Raw genomic sequence first — 24,210 nt, 5'->3', positions numbered from 1 at the left:
TAGGTAAAAAGAAATCAGTTGTACAGTTTGGCAGATCAACAACACTAAGCCCATTTATCTTGTTCTCTGGGCTTTGATACATCATGAGTTGCTGCTTAAAACAGTTCAGCTAATGCAATATTTCCAAAAGCTGTCTGCTTTTGAGGGTTGTGTTACTTTAAATGTTCCTAGTCACAGTGTATTTCAGCTTTTAATTTTTCTGGACGGTTGAGCTACATGCATGGAGTCAGTATCTGTGATATCTGACAGATCTGACAGTATGTGCTTGAACACATAAAAATGGAAGCTGTCCTGCCTTAAGCCTCCTGAAAGCTGCGACTATCCTGTAACTTAACATTTTAAACCAACTAATCTGTATAGTATTTATTTCAGATTAAACAGCATAGATCTTTATTTCTGGATTTAAATTTTGGTATTTCTATGTTTCTTTTCGGTTATATTTTATATAATTTTCAATAGGTGGAAAGACTTGAAGCCAAAGTAGTTGAACCCTTGAAAGCTTACGGGACCATTGTAAAGATGAAACGAGTAAGTCAGTCCATTTTTCATCTACTTGGTATTATGAAAAAGGTATGAGGTTTTGTCTTTTTCATAACAAAAAATAAAATATAGTTATTCTTTTTATATACTTTGAAAAAGATTGTCTTGGATCTTTAAAAATAATGAAGCATTTTTACCAAGCTTGCTGAGTTTATTAATATTCTGTCTAGCAATAAAAATCATTATTGTGGAAACATTTAAAATATGTGATGAATATGTTTATATATTTTTTATTTTAAAGATAGTGACTTGTATTTTTAAAATCTGACAAACTGCTTTTGAAATCAACTTAGAGTTAATTTACACAAAATAAAATTCAGTGCTTGGTTTTTATACATATGCTCATATAAGCATCACTAGAATCAATATCAGAGTCATGAATTTGCATGGCTCATCTTCCATTCATACTGTGTCTTATCCTAAGACAATATCAATAAAATGCATAGGCTTTCATTTATACACGCACACACTACAGTACTCATAACTCGTGTGCTCACAGTGCTGAGATCAAATATTCTTCCATTCTTAAGATAGAATGTTTTATTTCTTAAGATAGAAAGTTTTATTAAGAAAAATGCTTATTTACAGGATGACCTCAAAGCAACATTAACAGCAAGGAATCGAGAAGCCAAACAGCTATCTCAGTTAGAAAGGACACGCCAGCGAAACCCATCTGATCGACATGTAATTGTATCCTTTGGATTTTGGTCTTAAAAAAAAAAAAAGTTTGGTGGGGTATGTAGTACAAAAGTAAGTGTAGATGGAAATTAGACATCTCTAGTTCTCAGTTAGGAATTTTCATATCAGTGGCAAAAAGAACCCCACTTAGGAATCTTCACAGAGAAACTAGACAGCTGTAAAGCAGTCCCCACCTCCTAACCCAGTCCTGTTCGCTTTTCATGATAGACTACCCCCAGTCTACTTGGAAATGTTGATGTTTTCAGGGTAAATTAAACAGTAAATGCTAATGTCTCAGTGCCCTACCTGCAGTTCTTTTAAGGAAGGGGGAAAATTGATCTCACAATGTCCTTCATCCAAAAAAACAAAACAAACAAAAAATTACATGAAATCATAGTGATAACTTTTAGTTATACCTTCAGGATATTTCAGTATAATTAAGCTCATAGCAAGACAAGTGGTATCTAAATAGGTATGTCTGTTACAAAACAGTGCTTCTAGAAAAAGTTATTTCCTGAACTAGAATGTGTTTCATTAATGACCAGCAAACACATGCAGTGTTAGCTACTGTGTAGAAAGCACTGACCCCTCCCTGCCACCCTCCCTGTTGTTCTGGCTTACCTGACTTCCTCCTGCTCAAGGTTGGTTGAGTCCAACCCAACCTAGCCAGACACCAATAAGGAGTGGCTCTTTTGGGGCACTGGGGGTTGAAGAACACCTTCATTCCTGAAGGGAGTCCTCTGGGCAGTGATATGGGCCTGCACCAATTACATGGTCTGGCTTTCCTTGAACCAAAAGTTCATATACCCAACTTTCTATTTTAAAAAAGAAGAAAAAAAAAAAAAAAAAGCCAAAGAGGCAGTTAAGTTGGGCTGGTGCAGAATATGTACTGGACATTTATTGGAGCTTAGGATTTCAAACCACAGTCTGTTTTAAGCAAGCTGGACAAGCCAGAGAATGCTACAAATTCATGCCTGGCAACTAGACATCTGTCAGACTAGGGAGTTACCAGTGTTAAAGAATTGAGTCAGTAATCAAAATTTGTTTTGTTCTTGGGATAAAGAGTCTATGAAGGCAAGTAAAATATAACATCTGTAATCCTGCATAGTTGTTGATTGAATCAAAAGTTTCATATTGATCTTTAACATAGAAATGAAAGTACTGCTAAGTCAAACTTTGCTGACTTACAATGCTTTGTTAACACTACTGTAGAGGAAGGAGCAGGCCTTACGGCGCACCTCAAACAAGGTGGGAGAACATAAGTTACTGTTACAGGTGAACTGTCCCGCTCACTAGATAAGACCTACCTAAGCATTCTGATATCCTGAAACTAGACCATAAACCACACTTTACATGTAAATGTATTAAATATAAAAATAAAAAGTCAAGAGCATTGGCGTATTTTTACCAGATATAAAGATAGACCCTTACACTCAGCTGCCTACTCAGTAGTATGCTAAGGTTCAATGTATGACTGAGTCATAGTCCCTTCTTTTAAAGAAGACAATCCTAAGATCTACTGTCCATCCCAATGTACCAGATGAATTGTGAACGGCTGTAAGAGTTTGGAAGCATCAGTGTAGCTTCCCCCTTTAACATCATTGAAAGTCTTGGCTAACTGGATATACTTATTCACGGAACTGTATCTTACCATTTCCTACTCAAGATTGGTTCATTGTAGAATTTTGAGCAATTTTCAGTGAATATAATAATGATCACACATGTATATATTCTTTCCTAAAGATTGGCTCTGGGAATGCTCTGCTCTGGAAAAGGATTTCAGACCTTAGAAAAGGCTCTAAGTTGTCAGAAGCTGGGCTCCAAGACCCCCGCTCTTAGGCTTCCTGTGCTTTTCTAGGTTAGCCAGTCCTAAAGAGACTTGCAACTCTTAAACTAAAACATAAGGAAATGAGAAGGAAAAAGACAAGATACAAAATTACATATTACATACTATATGTATGTAATTGTATATTACATACTGTAATCATTAGGAGTCAGTCTGACTATTCTCAGAAAGAAAAAAAATCAGAAATCAAGTAACTAACAGCCAGTTTCAGAACAAAACTTAAAAGGGACTTTACATTGAATTTTCTGTTTTAAAAAAAAAACCAGAAATGTTTTTAAATAGTTTTTAATACTAGTTAGGCTTAAGTTGAAAGTCTTTTTTAAAACTATACTTTGTATGGTAAATGTAAACAAATATAGATACAAGTTGATATACTTAGTATCTTAAAGTGCTTAGTATTTTAAAGTTATGGATTTGCTCTAATTGTAAGAGCAATTCTTTAAAGGTATATGGCTTGACTTTATAGTGTTCAATTCTCTTTGAAATGTATTTTTCCTTTATGAAAATTTTCAGTCGCAGGTGGGCAGTAAATTGGTGTGTCAAGAAATGGATCCTGAGAGTAAACCTGTTTACTTGTTTCAACTTACTGATTCTCTTAAAAGGAAGCACTAACTAAATGTCAGAATATTATAGCTCAAAACTTTGATGACACGTTCATATTAAATTATATGACTTTAGAGCAAATATAATTTTAGGATAAGGAACAAAACTATTAGGAATAATTTAATCATAAAGTTGAGGTATGTTTTTTAATTGTTGGTACTACTTAAGATGACATTTAATGTCTGGTGACAACTATTGTCCTAAAGGAAAAGATGCTTAAAAAGAAATACTATGATTAAATTGGAATTTTCTGCACTTAACAGTACCATTCCTACTCTATATGCTTAAATTCTTAATATACAACTAAAGTATTAGAAAACAACTTTTTTACAAGAAAGAATGAATCTGTCTTCAATCCACAAGTAAATAGAAATATTTAGATAGTAGCTGTGATAATTTATTTTACAACACAGATCTACATACATGAGTGCATGTATAAAATAAAACATTAGAACTTGCCATTTAATATATTAGTTATTTGCATGCATATGCATATATACACATATATATGTATATATATAAAATCAACTAAATGAAGCAATGCAATGCTGTTAGCTTGTAAGAATCTGGTTAACTTCAGCATGATAGTACATGCCTGTAATCCCATTACTTGGATGGTTAGGAGGAAGATCAAAAGTTCAAGGTTTTCTTCTACCAGATAGTAAGCTTACAGCCAGCATAGACCATGTTACATATATTCCAAATAGATCCAAATATATATAGATATAGATACAGATATGATATGCAGATGTGGTGACACACACCTATAATCAGCAGTCAAGAGGCACTTGACTGCTTGATTCATAATCTTGAGTTCATGATCTGTGTTAGATAATCCTAGGACAGTACTGACTCTATAAGGAGACCCTGCCTCAAAAATTCAAAATTATATATCTCATGCATTTGGGGAACTCTTAAAAGTAAACAGTGATAAGACACTGAGTCTCCCTCCTCAAGCACTTGCATGTTGTAATAATAAAACCGTGACTGTCTGTAGTGGGAACCATCACAGCTGTGGGTCTTCTTAGTGTGTCCTCTTTGTCCTGCACAAAGAGACATATTATCTCAGTCTACAAAGTAGTCATGTCAGGTAACCTACATTACAGGGTAAGACAATGTGAGAGCACTAGGAACAGTGACCAATTACAAGTCTTTTCTTTGAGAGAAATGACAGTGGGATAAACAGTACAGACTGAAGCAGAGGGAAGCAGTAGAAAACAGTACATCCGAGGGCAACAGGGAAAATGGTTTTAAAGAAAGGGCTGTCTTTTGAGATTAAATGTCTCTTAACAAATGTAAAGTTTGGTGTTATGCATATGATCTAATACAGGGCTTTCGTTGTGTGTGGTAAAAGATAAATTTTAACAGTTTACACTTTTAGGCCAGAAAGCCAACTGTAAAATGGTAACTTACACCAAGAGATGCACCTACATGGACTCTGATGAGTTTTTCTTTTGGGGACATTTACCTTCTTAGGCAGAAACTGAATTACAGAGAGCCACAATTGATGCTACCCGCACAAGTCGTCATTTGGAGGAAACTATTGACAATTTTGAAAAGCAGAAAATAAAGGACATAAAGGTAATTAATTTAATACAAAAGGTTTTCTAGCCTTATTTCAAGTTAAGGAAAAAATAACATACTGTTAGCCCAGAGTTCTTAACTAAAAAGAATTATAGACCAAAGTTTATCAAGGGTAATTATGAATACAATGGCGCATTAAAGGGGCTATATTACTTAATTTATATCCCAACTGCAGTTTCCCCTCTCTCCTATCCTACCCTCACCCCCAGTCCACTTCTCCTCCCTTTCTCTTCAAGAAATGGGAGGCCTCCCATGTGTTGTGGATATTCCTGGGCTTGTATTTTCATGCTAATTCCACTCCTCAGAGGGGCTGCAGATGAGGAGTTGCCTTGTGAACCTTCTCCCAACCTTAACTTTTCAAATAAAGGCTTGAGCCAATGGTTGTGCAGGAGGAACAGGGAGGAGCTGAGAGTTTGGGGGAGGAGAAAAAGAACACAGGGGAAGGGGGAGAAGCTACAAGTGAGAAGGCTGCAGAGAGAGAAGCTCCTGGCCTGGAGAAACAGCAAATTATATGGAATAATATAGATGGGAATAGAGTAGTGTAGTGGGAAATCTGCCCAATCCCAGCTTATAGCTTGTATTGTTACTGATTGAATTGAGATTTTTTTTTTTAACCAGGTAATTGGGTTGGAAACAAAGTAGCAACACCCATGGATATCAACCAGCCTTGGCATATCAAGTTGCAGAAAGACTAGGTACATTTTCTCCTGATGAGGCTCTAGACAAGGCAGCCCAATAGGGGGGAAGGAGCCCAAAAGCAGACAATAGAGAAGGCCCCGTTCCCACTGTTAGGAGACTCACATGATGACCAAGCTGTACAACTTGTGTACAGAGGGCCTAGGTCATGCTCCCTGGTTGACAGTTGACTCTCTGTGGGCCCATATGGGCACAGGTTAGTTGATTGTGTAGGTTTTCCTGAGGTGTCCTAGACCCCTGTGGTTCCTACAGTTCTTCCCATTTTCTGCAGGATTCCCCAAGCTCCATGTAATATTTGGCTGCAGATCTCTGCATCTGTTTCTATCAGTTGCTAGAAGAAGCCTGTCTTATGATGGTTATGCTAGGCTCCTATCTTTAAGCATAGGAAGAATATCATGAGCAGTGTCTGGGTTGGGCGCCCTCTCATGGTCTAGGTCTCAAACCAGACCAGTTATTGGTTGGCCTTTCCCTCAATTTCTGTTCCATCTTTAAGATGTTCCATGCACATCTTATAGGTGGGAAAAATTGTAGGTTGAGTTTTCTAAGTGGGTTGTCCTAATACCTCTATTGCAAATCTTGCCTGGTAACACGAAATGGCTGGCCGCTTCAGACTCCATATCCCCCATTGCTTGGAGTCTTAGTTAGAATCACCTTCATGGATTCCTGGTAGTTTCTATTGCCCTATGTTTCTAGTTCATCCCAAAGATCCCACCCCACCTATTTTGCCTTTCCCAGCTCGCTCATGCTTGCGCTCTCTCTCTCTCTCTCTCCCCAACATCCTACCTGATCCCTCCTGTTCTCAGCTCCACCCCCATGAAGTCCCCTCCCCTGCCCACCCATGATATTGATTCTGTTTCTCCTTCTAAGGGGGATTCACGCACCCCCTCCTCCTTGTTACTTAGCTTCTTTGGGTCTGAGGATTGTAGCATGGTTATCATTTACTTTATGGCTAATATCCACTTATAAGTGAGTACATACCATTGTTGTATTTCTGGGTCTGAATTTCCTCAGTCAGCATGATTTTTTTTCTAGTTCAGTTCATTTGCCTGCAAATTTCATGATGTCATTGTTTTTAATAGCTGAATACCCCATTGTGTAAATATACATTTTCTTTATTCATTCTTTGGTTGAGTGACATCTAGGTTGTTTCTAGTTTCTAGCTATTACAAATAAAGCAGCTATGAAAATAGTTGAGTAGTGACTTTGTGATATGGTGGAACATCCTTTGTTTATATGGCCAGGAATAGTATAGCTTGGTATTGATGTAGATCTAGTCCTGATTTTCCGAGAAGCTGCCATACTGACTTTCAGAGTGACTATGAAGGTTTAGACTTCCAACAGCAGTGGAGAATGTTCCCCTTACTCCACACCCTCAACAGCCTGACTGTCACTTGAGTTTTTGATCTTAAGACTTTCTGACAGGTGTAAGATGGAATCTCAGAGTCCTTTGATTTGCATTTTTCTAATGGCTAAGACTGCTGAACATTTCATTAAGTGTTTCTCAGTCATTTGAGAGTCCTCTGTTGAGAATTCTCTTTAGGTCTGTACCCTATATTTTTAATTAGGTTATTTGTTTTGTTGATATTTAGTTTCTTCAGGGTTTTTTTTTTCCTTTCTGATCAAGGATCAGAACTTCATTTTTAGCTATGCATTTATATATGGAAAATCCACAGACCCATCCTTTCTTTCACCTGATTGTGTTGCTTTGTCTCAGCTGGATTGTGTTGCTTTGTCTCAGCTGGATTATGTTGCTTTGTCTCAGCTGGATTGTGTTGCAAAGTACAGCAAGGAAGAAGACTCCACCCTAGGTGGGTTATGTTGGTGGAAAACCAACTGTGGCAAAAGGCTAGGGGAAGTGCACAGTTCCCCTTTTTTTGTTTTTTGTTTTTAACATGAGCTGGATGGGAGCTCAAGATTTACTTGTTTTCCTTAATCCTGTCTAGGGTATAGAGTGGCTAGGCAGCCATACCTGTCTTAGGTCCATGTCTATATTGCTCCTTCTTACCCGTCGTGAAGGACAAATACAACTTTTTGGTATTTGTTTGCCTTAGGTCGGATAAGAGCTCAAGAACACAGTTACCTGTCTATAGCTACCAGCCTTCAAAACCACACTATCTCATTCAGACTACACTCCAGGTTAATTCAACTGGCTGATGGAGATTTTGAGCCATCTTCATCATTGGTATCAAAATCATTAGAAGGCTCAGGATCTGTGTACACTCGACAAACCAATCTTTCAGGCAGTCAACAGGCTCCATTTTCTTCTTGAGTTCTTTAAACATTTTGGTTCTCAGCCCTCTGTCAGATGTGGGGTTAGTAAAAATCTCCCAATCTGTGGGCCATTGTTTTGTCCTTTTAATAATACTGTTTGCCTTACAGAAGTTTTTTAATTTCATGAAGTCCTATTTATTATTGATCTTAATGCCTGAGCTATTGTTCCATTCAGGAAATTGTCTCCTGTACCAATATATTCAAAGATATTTCCCACTTTCTTTTCAGTGTAACTTGTTTTATGTTGAGGTCTTCCATTTGGACTTGAGTTTTGTGTAGGGTAATAAATATGAATCTGTTTGCAGATTTGTCTTCTACATGCAGACATCCAGTTAGACAAGCAACATTTGTTGAAGATGCTTTCTTTTTCCACGGTAGAATTTTATCTTCTTTATCAAAAAATCAATTGTCCATAGGTATGAGGGTGTTCTTCTGCATCTTCAATTCAGTTCCATTGATCAACCTGTTTTTATGCCAATACCATGTGGCTATTATTGCTATTGCTCTGTAGTACAGTTTGAAATCGGGGATGGTGATATCTCCAAAAGTTCTGTAGAAGATTGTTTTAGATATCCTGGGTTTTTTGTTTTGTTTTGTTTTGTTTTGTTTTTCAGTCTGAAATGGAGTTTTGTTCTGTCAAGGTTTATAAAGAATTGTTGGAATTTTGGTGGGAATTACATTGAATCTGTAGATTGCTCTTGGTAAAATGGCCATTTTTACTATTTTAATCTTAATTCATGAGAATGGAAGATCTTTCCGTCTTCTGAAATATTCTTTCTTTTCTCAAAGACTCGACATTCCTGTTATACCTGTTGTTCACTTATGTGGATGGTGTTATCACCCTAATTTTTTTTTTAAGATTGATTAATTTATTATATGTAAGTACACTGTAGCTGTCTTCAGACATTGCAGGAGATGGTTGTGAGCCACCATGTAGTTGCTGAGATTTGAACTCAGGACCTTCAGAAGAGCAGTCAAGTGCTTTTAACCACTAAACCATCTCCCCAGCCCCAGCCTGTTTAACATTTAAATATATCAAGGCTACTAGCTTTGTTGTTTTTTGTTTTATTTTGTTTTTTAGTTAATTTTGTGTCCAGCAACTTCATTGAAGGTATTTGTCAGCTCTAGGAGTTCCCTGGTAGAACTTTTGGGGTCACTTATGTTTACTATCATATGGTCCACAAACAGCAACACTTTGAAAATGTCTTCCTTTCTAATTATATTCTCTTGGTCTCTTTTAGTTGTCTTATTGCTCTAAAACTTCAAGTACTACATTGAAGAGATGAGTGGACAGTCTCGTCCCTAATTTTAGTTGAATTGCTTTAAAGTTTTCTCCATTTTATTTGATATTGTCTATTAGCTTGCTGTATATTGCTTTTATTGTGTTTAGTTATGTCCCTCGTATTCCAGATCTCTCAGAGACTTTTAATTTGAAGGGGTTTTGGATTTTGTCAAAGCCTTTTTCAGCATCGACTGGCATGATCATCTGGCTTTTTTTTTTTTTTTTCTGTTTATATGGTACATATATTTATATGATGGATTCTCTTTTGTTAAACCATCCCTGCATTTCTGGGATGAAGCCTTCTTGATCATGGTATATGATCATTTTTGCTATGTTCGTGGATTCAGTTTACAGGTATTTTATTGAGTATTTTTGCATCAAAGTTTATGAGGGAAATTAGTCTGTAATTCACTTTCTTTGTTGAGTCTTTGTGTGGTCTAGGTATCAGGGTGCCTCTGGCTTCATAAAATGAATTTGGTAATGTTCTGTTTCTATTGTGGAGTGTTGGTATTAGCTCTTCTTTGAAAGTCTGGTAGAATTCTGCACTAAAACCATCTGGCCCTTAGCCTTTTGTTTATGTATACATGAGTACACTGTAGCTGTCTTCAAACACCAGAAGAGGGCATCAGATCCCATTTCAGATGTTGGTGAGCCACCATGTGGTTCCTTGGAATTGAACTCAGAACCTCTAAAACAGTTCAGCCTAGTCCTAAGCTTTGGGGGGAGGGGAATTTAATGATTGCTTCTATTTCCCTGAGGGTTATAGGTCTATTCGGATTGTTTATCTGATCTTTATTTAACTTTTGAAGTGGCATCTGTCATGAAAGTTGTATATTTTACCTTTTCCAATTCTGTGGAGTCTAGGTTTTTAAAAGATTTAAAGATTCGTGGTATATCCACAATGTCTGTTCTGTTATATTCCCTGTTCATTCTAATTTTGTTAATTTCTCTCTCTCCCCCCCCCTTCCCTCCTTCCCTCCCCCCCACCTCAGTTCTGTTGTTTGGCTAAGCATTTGTCTATCTTGTTGATTTTCTCAGAGAACCAATTCTTTTGTTGATTATTTATATTTTTTTCTATTTTATTGATTTCAAGTCAGTTTGATTATTTTCTGTCCTCTACTCCTTAAGTATGTTTACTTCTTCTGGTTCTAGAGCTTCCAAGTATGGTATTACATCCCTAGTATGAGATCTCACTAATTTCTTTATGAAGGCACTTAATGAAGGTTATGAATTTTTCTCTAAGCATTGATTTCATTGTGTCCCATAAGTTTGGGTATGTTGGACATTTTTTTCACTGAATTCTAGAAACTCTTTGTTTTGTTCTTTTTTTCTTCATTGACTCAATAGTGGTCATTGAGTATTGTTCAGTTCCCATGAGTTTGAATGCTGACTGTAGTTTCTGTTGTTGTTGAAGTCCAGTGTTAATCCATGTAGATATGTTAGACCCATTTGAGTCATAATATCTGTTCCATTATTTCTGTTTAGTTATTGTCTGGATGTCCTGTCCATTGTTAAGAGTGCAGGTTGTAGTCTCCCACTATTAATGTGAGTTAACCTTTAGTAATGTTTCTTTTACACGTGGGTGCCTTTGCATTTGGCCATAGAATTGAGATATCATCTTGGGGGATTTTTCTTTGACGAGTATCATTTCTTATAATTTTGGTTAAAAGGCTGTTTTGTTCGATATTACAGTGGCTACACCACCAGGCTTCTTGGGTCCATTGTTTTGACAATTTTTTCCAACATTTACTCTAAGTTACCATCTCTGGGCTGGTGGTCCTGGGTTCATGATGAGTAAGCCAGTAAGTACCACAGTTAACATGGCCTCTGCATCAGCTCTTGCATCTAGATTCCTACCTTGAGTTCCTTCCTGCCCTGACTAATTTCAAGGATGGACTAAGATGTAAAACTGGAAGCCAAATGAACCCTTTCCTCCCCATGTTGCTTTTGGTCATTGTATTTTTTGATTATAGTAATATTACTAATAGGACAGTAACATTAATTTCTATCCACAATGAAGAACTGGTTTGGTTACAAATATCACAATTGCCTTTATCGTAACAAACCTGCACATTTGTCTTTTTCAGCAGGTTTTTGATAACAATATTTTAGTTATCTTTGAAAAAAGTCCTCAATATTGCTTAATAATTAGCAATATTATGCTTTTAAAAATTAAGGATTTTTGTTCTCACTGCAAATTTTCCTGTAACAGCTATTTTTGTGATTTTGCTATATTACCAATATTGCCACTTATCTGCGAACCCTTCCTTTGACCTGTAAATGTTTTTCAGGTAAAAAATAATCTGTGACCTTTGGGTTCACTTTTGTGTCCCACCTACATGTAAGCTACCCCTCAGGAGTACAAAAGTGGGGCAAAGAAAGTGTACTTCAAGAGACTTTCTGGAATAGATGAAGCTACAGTGTGTACAATTCCTTTCTTTGTCTCCATTGCTATCCCCACAAAAAAATTTTACAAGGAGAAAGGCGCAAGACAAAACTTCCCCTATGAAATAGATATAATTCAACTCACTGTGTAAATATGTGCAACCATTACAAGTTTGAGAATATTTTCATTACCTAATCTCTTTACAATTTAGCTTTACCTCTCCCCCTAATAAACCATTAATCGTCATTCTGGACATTTCATCATGGATGGAACAGTTTTTGTGTTTTACTTCACTGCATGTGTGCAGGCTTATCCGCACCACTCTTTGTTTTTGGCCAAATTTGATGTACAGTATTGTTTATGTGTTAATCAGTCAATGGCTACTTTAATTTTTCCCATTTGGCTATAAGTTTATACATTTATAAACACATTCTTGTGTGGAAGTATTCTTGCATTTCATATCTTTATATGAAATACATATATTGAACATATATGAATGTAAAATGAAATTACTAATGTTATAGTAGATGTTTAACTTTGAGGAACTGCCATATTGTTCCAAGATGGCTTTGTCATTTTACATCCTTCCTAGCACTGAATGATGGTCCCACATTCTTGACTCCTCAGTACTTTCTTCTTAGTAGAGAATGATCATATTGTAGCCATACAAGTATATGTAAGGTAGTGTGTCTCTTTGAGGTTTTGATTTGCAATCCTGAGTGTTTACTGAACATTTGTATATATTCCTTGGAGAAACACCCATTCAGGCTTGTGTCTATGTTCCAATTGGATGGACTGTACTCTTAGGTTGTATTTTTATCATGTGCTGAATACAAGGTTCCTTACTACATAATAGATAGCATTACTTTTTCAAATATCTGCTGTCTGTGCTTTCTGATGGTATCATGAACACACATTTTCAATTTTAGGGACATCTATTCAGTTTTTTCTGTTGCTTATAATTGTCACAGCTAAGTATCCATTGCCAAATCAATAGTAGTTTCTCTAAGTTTTTCTAATTGTTTTGTCTTTTTCACTCTAACAAGTGTGTAAAGCTCTTATTTTTACATTCATTCTTTTTGTATACTCTGTAAATGACTTTGGCAGTCAACTTTGTTGAAATGCTTCATTTTTCTAGAGTCTTATTGATGATCTGACCACGTCCTTATATAGTAGCACAGTGGCATCATTCCTTTGTGATTTTTTTAAACTCTATCTTAGGGAAACTGAAAATTAAGGAATTAATTCCTACACTTAGTAGAACCCATGCAATCTCTTAAGGTGTGCCTGTATATCTCTGGAAATGTTAGTATGACATTCCAAATGGTACCTAAATATAGTGTGCTATTCACTATAATAATCAAGTTTTACATACTATTACCAGAGTGCCCCATGACCTACATCACCAAGTAACAAATACTGTTGGTCAGTTTTGTGTCTCTTCTCAGAGATCAGTTTTATATCAGTTTCAAATTTTTAACACAAATATTTATAAGCATGTAATAATGGATTATAAGTCATATACAATTTATTTTTCATACAAGTAACTTTAAAAAGAGGAAAAAATGAATAGTGACAACACTTTGCAAAATTGAAGTATTTTGCTGTAAAAAGCTTTTATTTCAGTTATGCGTTCTCCTGTCCAAAAACTGGGTCTTAGTAACATTAAATACTGAGACTATATAATGGAGAATACAAAACTCTATAGTTCTTAAATAAACTCTTATATACATACAAACTTAAAGGATTTTTAAAAATTCCAATCACTTTGTTTTTCAGAACATATTATCAGAGTTTATCACAATTGAAATGTTATTTCATGGAAAAGCTTTAGAGGTCTTCACTGCTGCCTACCAAAATATACAAAAAATTGATGAGGATGAAGACCTAGAGGTAGGCCTGCATCTAAACTCGGTTCTGTTAGTGTGCAAATGTTTCAAAGCTTCAGTTTATATGGTAATGATCTATAGTACTGTGTGCAACCCAATGTACTGGTCTTTTGTGATTTTCCCTTTATACTTGGTTAAAAGATGCCTGAGTACTCTCTTCAAATACTCAAGCTAGTATTTCATTCTCCTTCATTTCCATGTGCTTTTAAAAGCTACTGAGTTGAAATTTTACACAATTATAAAATAGCAAATATATTAATCACTGCTTTGCACCGATCTATGTATTTTAACAATGCTAGTTGGTCCATCAGCTTTAGTAAAAATACTTATTTCCTCCCTTAAAACTGAAATAGAGTAAAGAAACTTCCCAGGGGTCTGCCAGCTCTTTTCATAGCACTGGTGGGAATAAAGTCTTAAGGTCTAGGCTTAACACAATATGATTCTTAATGCTTTGTACTCAAGGCTACTACACTTGAGGCTTGAACCATTTCATGCAAGGAAAAATACTGCATTTAGTAACAGGTTCGAATGATCTCTCTACTTTTCCTGCAAAATTCGAGTACTTTATCAGTCTATTTTATCATTCCTGACTTTGAACTGTTATATATTTGGTCATTAAAATTTTTCCCCCCTGTTCCAGTGGTCCTAGATATGTTGCACTATGCTCTTGTAACTTATCACTGCTCTCAATAAGCTAGGTACTAAATAGGTTGTAAAGATAGATGAAAAACTAAACACTTCAGGGCTGTATAAAAGATATGTTTGTAAATTTCTTTCATATTTGAGTGTAGTAGTATTGAACAAATTTTTAACCTTATCATTATAAAATGGAAAACTATACTACTTACATCCCAAGATGTCTGAGAAATAAATGCAGCACCAATTGTTCCAAGTACCTTTCTTATAAGTAAAGTAGTCTATATTGCCTAGGCAAATTACAATCCTCCAGCACTTCTCAACTCATGGTTGGAACCCTTTGGAGGTGGGGATCACGTAAGAAAATATTAGAAAAACATATTCCATTAAAATTCATAACCGAAGCAAAATTACACTTATGAAGAAGCAAAGAAATAATTTTGGATTAGAGGCCACCATAACATGAGAACTTTATTAAAGGATTACAAACATTAGGAAGATTGAAAGGGAACTGTGGAAACCAAATCATTTGTAGTTTTGATTGTGTAGGAAAAATACATATTGAAAGAAATTGAAATGACAAATGCTTTTTTAAGAATTAGAAGAGTTTGTAGGGAGGTGTTTAAAATTCACACCTGACTATCCTGACTCCTGTTAGGAACATGGGGTACTTATAAGAGAAAAAAAGATTTAGAAACATTGGCAACACTTGGGAGTACTGAAAGTCCAGACTCTAATGCCGTTGTTACCCTCACAGGGTTAGGGTGGCTCCAATGTGCACCATGCATAATGGCGTTCCTGCAGTGAAGTCAGGAACAGTTGAGAGGAGGCAAAGCAAACAGAACCAATGGCAGATGCATAGCACACTGGTTTGCAGTTGCTGTCAAGAGATTTCATGGCTGCTCTATATCATTGATTAACTGCCATGGTTCTTGTACAATTTTTTATCCTACTTTTCTAATTTAACCAGATTTGTAATTAAGAATGTAGGTTGAATGAGATGCTCACTCATCTAGATGCTCACTTACTGTCCAACTTAAAATGTTGTTTTATTGCTTATCTAGAGGTTCATTTAGTATTCAATTTAAAATGTTGTTTTATGTTACAATAGGTTTTCCGAAATTCTCTGTATCTATCAGATTATCCATCTCGTTTAGACATTGTAAGAGCAAATTCAAAGTCACCTCTTCAGAGAACACTGTCAACTAAGTGCACATCTGGAACTGGACAGGTAAGCTTAAAAAAAAAAAACCAACAAAAAACAAATCTGTAAAGAAATTTGAGTTGTTTCTTTGTTGTTCAGTGCTAAAAGTGTTTCCTTTGTTAGGTAACCTCATACAGTGTATTATCTCTGGCCTTAGTCTTTCACTGAAATAATAATAATCACACACTACTTATTCTCTGAGGCAGAACACTGAAGAAACAGATGGGAAAGACAGAATAGTGCAGATTTGCTGTATCTAATATAAATACAAATTCTAGAGTTGAATTGTAAGCTTGATCTATTTAAAATTATACCTGAAAGTGGCTTTTTTCTAAGCATAACTCAGGGACTCAGAATATAACTCTTGTATACTGGGTGGTGTAAATCACCCTCAAAGAATTAAGTTATAAGTAAGATATCTGGGGGAAACTTGCAATATATAGTATCTTTTCAATGGATAACATTTCTATTGTCAACATTGCTGTCTGTCACAGACATACCTGATTTTACCATCCACTTTGATGATTATCATGCAAAATAGTGCAAGGCTGTTTAAATTTCACGTACTAAATATAACTTACCATTTAATTCACAATACACAATTTTATGTTACTGAAGCATACTATCAGAATCCAATATAGAAATAGACTTCAACCTTGAAAAACACAGGGAACTTATATTTTCTGAAATACTTGTTCTATATTCCTTTTCTCATAAAAACAGGTAAGAAGATGTGAAACATGGAAAAATATTGTTTATTTTTACATGTTATTTTTCAGCAGATACCAACCTGTCGAACAAGGAAGGATCAACAAGTAGAAGATGAAGATGATGAAGAATTAGATGTTACAGAAGATGAAAACTAATTTAAAAAAAGAATTCACATTTCTGTTTTCATGTCAAATGACTTGAAATGTAGGATCACTTTATATTCACTTGACAGGTTAAACTATGAAATGCTACTATGAGGAGGGGAAGAATTAAAATTATGCTGATAAGGAAAAAACTGATTTTTTTCTGAATTACATAGTCTTTCATCATCCTACATATGGTAGTATATAATTTTTCTGTAAATGTTCTATTAAAAAAGCTTGTATATTTCAAAGCATTTCAGATTTAATGCACTATAAATATGTATGTGACACACAAGCATACATATTGAAGGTGCAAAAAAGTAAATGCGTAACAAAAGATTTAAAAATTCCTTTTTTCTTTTAGGAAAAAAATTCCGGGTTTTGATTTTTTGACCAGAAGAGGTCAGTTAATAATCCTTGGCCCTAATTTCTTAAGTAAAAAGATTGCTTCTTTACTTTTATTATAATTTATGTTTCATCATTTGGTATGGAAATTTAGAGTTTTCAACTAAAATTTAACACAATAAAGGTACGAGATGCTGATAACAACTTTTATAAGTGTACATATGATTACATTCTAATTTTAAAAGGCCACATTCAACCTTTCTTGTTTTAAAACGAAACTGTTCTCTACAGCTCTGCATATTCTACTTGTATAAGTTATTACTAATTGGAAGGCAAGTAATTTGTTAGAAATGTTGCCTCGTCATAGAATGCTATACAGCATTAACACACTCTACTGTCTTATGTAGCCACCACTGTCAACATGTATATATTTTATTCCTAAAACTATAAAACTTTTGTTATATCTTACCATTTTCTTTTGGTAAACAATCATGCTTTTATGAATCTCATAGCAATGATCAAAACACAAAAGTTTGTTTTTAACAAAGTATTGCTTCCTGAGGATACTTTTAAAATTACTTTGGTACCTCCTAAGAGGAAATGCTCAGAATGCTTTAAAGCCCCTAGGTAGGTAATAAGGATGTGGGGTCATTACTGAAATTTTATATATTCTTGGTCAGTATTCAAACTGAATGTTAGGGGGTAACAGCTATGGTATTTCTAATGTTGCTCAACAAATAGTGACTTCTCTCCAGCAACAACCGACTGACTCATCTATCAAGTTAATGTCTAAGGCAGCAAACATTCTGGGTAGTCGCTGTTCTTCAGAAAATGTTCTAAGAACAAGAGTGGTGTACAAGCCTGTTATCCCACTACTTGGAAGCCAAAAGTAGGAGGATCAGTTGTCATCCTTGGCTTTAGTGAGTTCAGGACCAACATTGCCTACATGAGATTGTCAAAACACAAAGAAGATGAACATTATATAGGCATGTTTATACAAATAAAAGGTGTATTACAGATCACATTTTCTGGACAGCAAAGCAAAAATAAAGCCATTATATGACTATTTACACAACTAGTTACAATGTAACTACATTAATGAATGAAAAGTGGGCTGGAGGTTACCACTAGTCTAAAATGCATGATGAGGCCCAGGGATTCATTCCCAGCACCTCCTGGACACCCCAAAACAGGCAACCACCATCATGTTTAAAAGCCTATAGTTTTACATCTCTAATAAAAATTAAGATTATTAGATTGATAGTTATGAACATCAGTAGCTAATATATAATGTAAAAGTGACAAGGTCACTGCTTAACAGGTAGTAAGAATCAAAAGTCACTACTTTTTAACAATATTCCCAGCTTCCTGGTAGATGAACACTTCTAAGATGGTTTTATATATCATACAGGATTAAGTTTACTTTCTAGATATGTTTCACTATTTTTGATGTACATTCTGAACAGAAAAAAAGTATAATGTGGAGGCAAACTGACATTTGTTGTCCTGTTAAAAAGAATACACTCCCAGCATACCTACTGTTGGTAAATAGAAAACTGGTTATGAAATTCCTGAAGCTGGGTAATGCAAACATGAAACTTTAGTAGCAGTCTCTCATGTGTCTGAAACAGTTGTGTTCAATACCCAAGAGTTGACAATCCAGGAGAATACTCTGTCTTGCTCCATTTACTAAGTCCCAGAGTATAAATATTATTATCATGGCCAATTGAGTTAAATCAACATGTTACTCAAGGCAGTATTAGAAAGAGTTGTGAAGTAACAATTCCCATTCAGTAGAATGGGAACTGTTAGTAACTTAGGAAACAAGTTTTCTACAATAAATGTTTATAATGAAGTTTACAAAATAATAAACCTGAAGTTGACAAAGACGGCTCAGTCAGTAAAGTGTTCGCTGCACGACCATCAAAACCTGTACGCTTTGAGGAAGCAGATACAGAAAGATCCTGGAGATTTGCTGGCCAGGATATCCAGCAAATTAGTGAACTCCAGTTTCAGTGAGAGACCTTGTATCCAAAAAGTGAAACATATTTAAGATACCACCTTCAAATTCTAGCCTCCATACAAATACACCAATATATGTATAGTAAGCTGATAACTGAGAAAATAAAACAGCCACAGTACTTATTTCAAAGAGATGGTTCAGCAGTTGGGAACAAACTGCTGTTGTAAGGTTCACTTCCCAGCATGCTCAAGGTGGCTCACAATTGTCTGTAGTTCCAGTTTCAGGGAATCTGATGAACTCTTAGCGCCACACATAGTTTACATACATACAAGCAAATCACTCACACATATAAAATGTTAAGTAAACAAAAATCAAGACACAGTGCTTATGTGTACCAGCTGTTCTCTATCCACCACTACCACCCCCCACCCCAGCCCAGTTTGAGAAGCAATTACTTGTTCAATAATCTTTGCCTTTAAGCTTTATCTTAGTTGTCTCATTGTGCTGGGCTTAGGCATTCCAATGTTTCATTCTACCTGTAAAAGCCTACCACTTCAAAGAATCTATTTTTTTTAACAAAATTTACCAATTCTAAAGAAGGTTATTTAGTAGTAAAATCAGAAACTTAAGCAGGCTTCAGATATCTTTAAGTCATTGAATGTTAATTCAGGGTACTGAAATTATTCTGCACTTCTGCAATAGATAAATGATATACTGAATTAAAAAATAAAACTACTCAGTGTGGGAAACTATTTCATACAAACTATAAAAATCAAAAAATGAAAATTTTGACTTCGAATCCAATATAAACTCTTAAAGTCACTTTCTCCACAATTTAGCTAACAACACTGAGGTACAATACTTTTTATCATTCTTTAAATAGAACTTTATAAGCAAATAGAAGAAAATATTGTTTACTCCTGACAATATGTTTATCATGATGTTATATAATTTAAAAATAGCATATAGGAAAGTGACACAGCAAAAATATGTATGGACAGGGTATAATCAGGGATCTGCTGGTGTTATTGGTTCCCTAACATAGGCTGACTTCAGGCACCTTGCTTGACTTCTCTAAACTTCATTTCTCATTTATGAAACAGAATATAAACATTGAGATCATGCTTATAAACTCTGTATTGCCTAATATAAGTATCCATTAGGAGGTAGTTCTATTCTTGTGGACAAGGAAAATCTAATTGTGTACAAGCAAAAAAAAATGAGTTATCATAAAAGTCAAAATTCAAATGTATATTTAGTGAGTATGAGTAACTACAGTACACAATGAACCACCAAGTTCTTCCTAGAAAAACTATCATATTCTTCCCCACCCAGACTTTCCCTTTTACCTTAAATGGATTATTTTACTGTTTTCTGAACATTTTGTCTTAGCTTTAGCAACCTAATTAGAATAAACTCTAATTCCCAAAGCTAAGTATAAAATGATGTTGAAGAAATCATACACCTGTACATTATTAGTACAGATCATTTGTGCCACTCAGCACATACTTTAATATAGCTATTAAGAAGCTCATACTACCCAGCAACAATTCTTTTGTCATTGTTTGTGTTACACAAATACAAGATAGTATTTCAATTGCAATTTTATTTTTATAAAACTTTTCAAAGTTGTGAACAAAAATGTTGAAAATTTCCTAAGGCTTCACATCAGAAAATTTCATTTCACAGTAAGTTCATTTTCTAGACCAGTTAGAGTTTGTAGGAAACATTAACACAATGTCTCCACAAATAGTTTACCAGACAATTAGCAATATAAGTGCCAATGCTGATTAATCAGTCAGCCTTCATTTTTTTATATGGTCTGAGTAAAAGATGTTAAAAACAAAGATTAATTTAGCCATAGCATCAATGAGAACGATGAATTCTGGAAATCTATTCCCTCCCACCTGTCAAAAACATAATATAAATAATTTTAAATTAGGGGGTAAAAGAATGTCCATTTGTATGCAAATGGAAATCACATTAACATAACACATTTTTTTTCTATTCAGGAGTTAAAATTAAAGTTTTTAATCTCTTTTAAAATACTATACTATCACTGCATCAATACTGTGGAAGGAAACAGTTTACTTAGAAAGGCTCTCTAAAGCAAACTGAGCTTAACCTTTCGGGGACCAACTGGTCTACCACTTAGCTCTTTAACAGCAGCTAGAGCTTCATTATAATTTGTCATAGCAACAATAGCTTCTCCTATAGGTAATCCTTGCCCATTATACTGTAATGAAACTGAATCAGGTATGACTTTATAACCATGAAAAAAGTCTAAAATCTCATTAGCATTAGCTTTGAATGGAAGATTCGAGATCTTAACAGGAATTATTCTACCTGAATCACAATTTAAAGTTAGATCAGAAGTAACTTTTCCCTCTGATAAACGGCCCAATTCATACTTTTCAAAATCAAATTTGCCACCTTCTAGGTGACCAAAGTTCACAAAAGCCTGGTGACCTCTGAAATCAGGTGAGGTCCAAAAATCCTCTCTAGAAGATCTAAAATGATCAGTAAGTCTAAGATCCTTCTCTGGAACATCACTGAAATCTTCAACAGACATTTGCCTGAAGCCCTCATCAGTGGGACATCTCAAATCTTCTTCGGGGGTCCTGAAGTCCTCATCAGAAGGGTGCCTAAAGTCTTCATCTGCCACATGCCTGAAATCTTCCTCTCTGGAAAGCCTGAAATGTTCTTGGGGTGGACGTCTACTGTGCTCCTGATATGATCTCCTGAAGTACTCCTGGGATGGCCGCCTGAAGTCTTCTTCCCAAGGGCATCTGAAGTCCTTCTCTGGTAGCTGCCTACAATCTTTTTCACGAGACTGCCTAAAATCATCTTCCAGTGGCCATTTCCAATCTTCCAGAGGCCTTCTCCAGTCTTCCTCCCTAGAGCGCCTGTTATGTTCCTCCCGGGGGTGCCTATAGTCTTCTGGGGAGTGCCTGAAGTCCTCAGGAGAGCGCCTATCAGACTGCTGGAAATACCCTTGGGGATGCTTGAAGTGACCCATTTTCCTGAAGTCTTTTGGCTGATAATGAACACTTTCAGACTGGCCAAATGAACATGTGGCTGGATCTTTTAAGTCAAACAGACAGGAATAGTCATCTCCATCGTGTGACCAGGCACAGGCTTCTGTCTTCTCATTAGACATCCAGGAAAAATTGACACCAAACTCCTGCATTTGTTCCTCAGATATCAGTCTTAACAACACCTCTATCCCCAAGAATCTTTGTCGGTTCAAACGTTCAGCTTTCATGGCCTGTTCTTCTGATTTAAATCTCACCAGTGCTTCTCCCAAACCAACCCCCTTGTCATCACGAAGCAAGTAAATGTCATCCTCAACAAGAGAAAAGTCTGCAAAGAACTTCTGCACTTCACCTTTTGTAACATCAAATGGTAAATTTCTTATATATATGCACAGCTTCTGACCAGAGCAAGAGAAGCCTTCTTGAGAGTACTTTTGTGAAACACATCCTGGCCTGCCTTTCTCTAAAGACAGTGGTCTCTTCTTTTCATAGCATTCAAGGATTTTCACCATTTCCTTTCTAGAAACTGGATCAATAAGAACCGGACGATACTGTAAAACAGTCTTATGCAAACCCAGAGCAGTATTATAGTCTTTTTGATTCTTGAACATCACAAAGGCATAGCGTGTTCTTCGTTCATCTTTATATAAAAACTTAATCTGGTCATTACTCAGGTCAGTATCTCTAAAGAGATTCCTTAAATCTCTTTTGTTAGTATTTAACGACAGATTTTTTAAGTGAACATAAAATCCAACAGGAGAGCGAGACCGAGTTCTAGATTTTGAATGAGACCGATTCCGAAAATGTCTACCATTAATCCTTCTTGAAGGAGAATGTTCTTCAGATCTCATTCGAGGAGAGTCACCACCCTTGCTTGCAGTACCACCAAATTCAATCCACTGTTGTTCTGAACCCTGCATGACTTCTATAAATCTTGAACCCATGAAACTTCTATGGCATTTTAGACCTCCTGAAGCATCAACACACGAAGCAAATTTTACTATAGCATCACCATTATTTCGGCCATCATGGTGTTTTAAGAGAATTACTCCATCTACACACAAACCAGAGAAAAAGACACGGACATCATCTTCATTTACTAAGTAAGGCAAACCGCGTAGAAACAAGTAAGGATTCTCAGCCTTCAATGGCCTGGTCTTTCTTGGCCTTAAGTCAGGTCCTGTGCCATTTGTATGAAACCCAGCATCTTGATTAACCAAAGAGCCATATCCAGAGTGACGTTCCTCTTCCCTCAGGGAATCAATAAAATGATACATGTTGCCAACCCCTGATGCCCCAGATCCTGGTCGCCCTCTTCCTACACGAGCAGTTCTTTTCATTTCTATGGTCTTCTGCATTTCTACCTTGCTACTAAGAAAAAGCTCTACAGACGAATCCTTGATAAACCCTCCTGAGCGACTTATGGCACGTCTTGCATCTTCATCTGTTGCAAAAATTATAAAAGCCTCCCCAACTTTCCCTCCAATTATATGCACTCCTCCATCAGGAATAGTCAATCCGTTGAAGAAGTGACGGATATCCACAGGACCCGCAATAAAAGGAAGCCCCAGTAAACGGATGACTACAGCCATGCTGAGCTCAAACCACAGCAATAATGACCTGCAGACAGAAAGGTACACATAATAGCACGTCTTATTTTTGCAATACCTTAGCACAAACTACCTTAATAATTTCCTGGTTCCTGCCTTCTTCAGCATTCGTAAATGGAAAACATACTAGTCCACAGAAAAACCTGATCTTACCTAATTCTTAAAACAAATACACGTTCTCCTATATAAACATACAAATAAACCAACTGCCACAAAAATTTTCAATTCACCTACTCTATTCAATAGGATCATCAAAAATATCAAATCCTCCTTGGTAAGTCCACCAAATGCTGCTTCACAAGACCAAACTTCTTTCAGACTCTTTACAAGTGTTGCCTCCTGCTCAGTCTGTCTTTTACTAACCACAATAGAGGTTACAAATACAGAAAAGCCAACTATGGTCAGAAAACAATTTCTGCTCCTGATATCAGCTGCCTAACACCTTATCAACTACACCACGTGAATAACAGAACGACGGGTACAGGATCCACAAATCTATCTGATTTTGTCACATTTCTGTGCAAAGCCTTACACTCTGATGTCTTACCTTTGCCTTTTATTTCTTGGAGACCTGTTTATTCTGTAAAAGCAACTTAACTGTGGAAAGAAAATGAAATAGGATTAATCTTTGAATTTTGCAGTCAATCTCAATGTCTGATGTGCATTTCAGAATTACCTATTAAAGAATAACAATATAAGGCATCACAATTACAACCATTACAAATGGTCTTTTTTGTCCCAAGGGGAAATTAATTATACTTTGGCAAAAGGAAGTTTAACACCAGAAC

At 35.8% G+C, this 24,210-nt stretch overlaps 2 protein-coding genes across 7 annotated transcripts in view; one reads left to right on the top strand and one right to left on the bottom strand.

The window, feature by feature from the left end:
• The window catches only part of Cibar1 (CBY1 interacting BAR domain containing 1), a 69,760-nt gene that overhangs the window by 2,467 nt on the left and 43,083 nt on the right, over positions 1-24,210 (top strand). The window contains exons 3-8 of one of the 3 annotated variants that reach the window (XM_052176106.1): positions 460-528; positions 1,129-1,224; positions 5,144-5,248; positions 13,666-13,779; positions 15,523-15,642; positions 16,398-16,888. In XM_052176106.1, coding sequence (XP_052032066.1) covers positions 460-528; positions 1,129-1,224; positions 5,144-5,248; positions 13,666-13,779; positions 15,523-15,642; positions 16,398-16,481 — 588 coding nt within the window. In that variant the 3' untranslated portion in view covers positions 16,482-16,888. Of the gene's footprint in view, positions 1-459; positions 529-1,128; positions 1,225-5,143; positions 5,249-13,665; positions 13,780-15,522; positions 15,643-16,394; positions 16,889-24,210 lie in introns of those variants that run through there. The other 2 variants (XM_052176105.1, XM_052176107.1) reach the window with 2 other exon arrangements.
• LOC127680559 (RNA-binding protein 12B-A) overlaps positions 20,425-24,210 on the bottom strand; it is a 57,668-nt gene continuing 53,882 nt past the window's right edge. For 3 of the 4 annotated variants that reach the window (XM_052176097.1, XM_052176101.1, XM_052176098.1), the window contains exons 2-3: positions 23,970-24,019; positions 20,426-23,432 (exon numbers count right to left, since the gene is read on the bottom strand). In XM_052176097.1, coding sequence (XP_052032057.1) covers positions 20,882-23,404 — 2,523 coding nt within the window. In that variant the 5' untranslated portion in view covers positions 23,405-23,432; positions 23,970-24,019 and the 3' untranslated portion in view covers positions 20,426-20,881. Of the gene's footprint in view, positions 23,433-23,969; positions 24,020-24,210 lie in introns of all 4 variants that reach the window. The other variant, XM_052176099.1, reaches the window with a different exon arrangement.

This window comes from Apodemus sylvaticus, chromosome 3 (genome assembly GCF_947179515.1).
Source record: "Apodemus sylvaticus chromosome 3, mApoSyl1.1, whole genome shotgun sequence".
Lineage (NCBI taxonomy): Eukaryota > Metazoa > Chordata > Mammalia > Rodentia > Muridae > Apodemus > Apodemus sylvaticus.
This window is presented reverse-complemented; position numbering and strand designations above follow the sequence as displayed.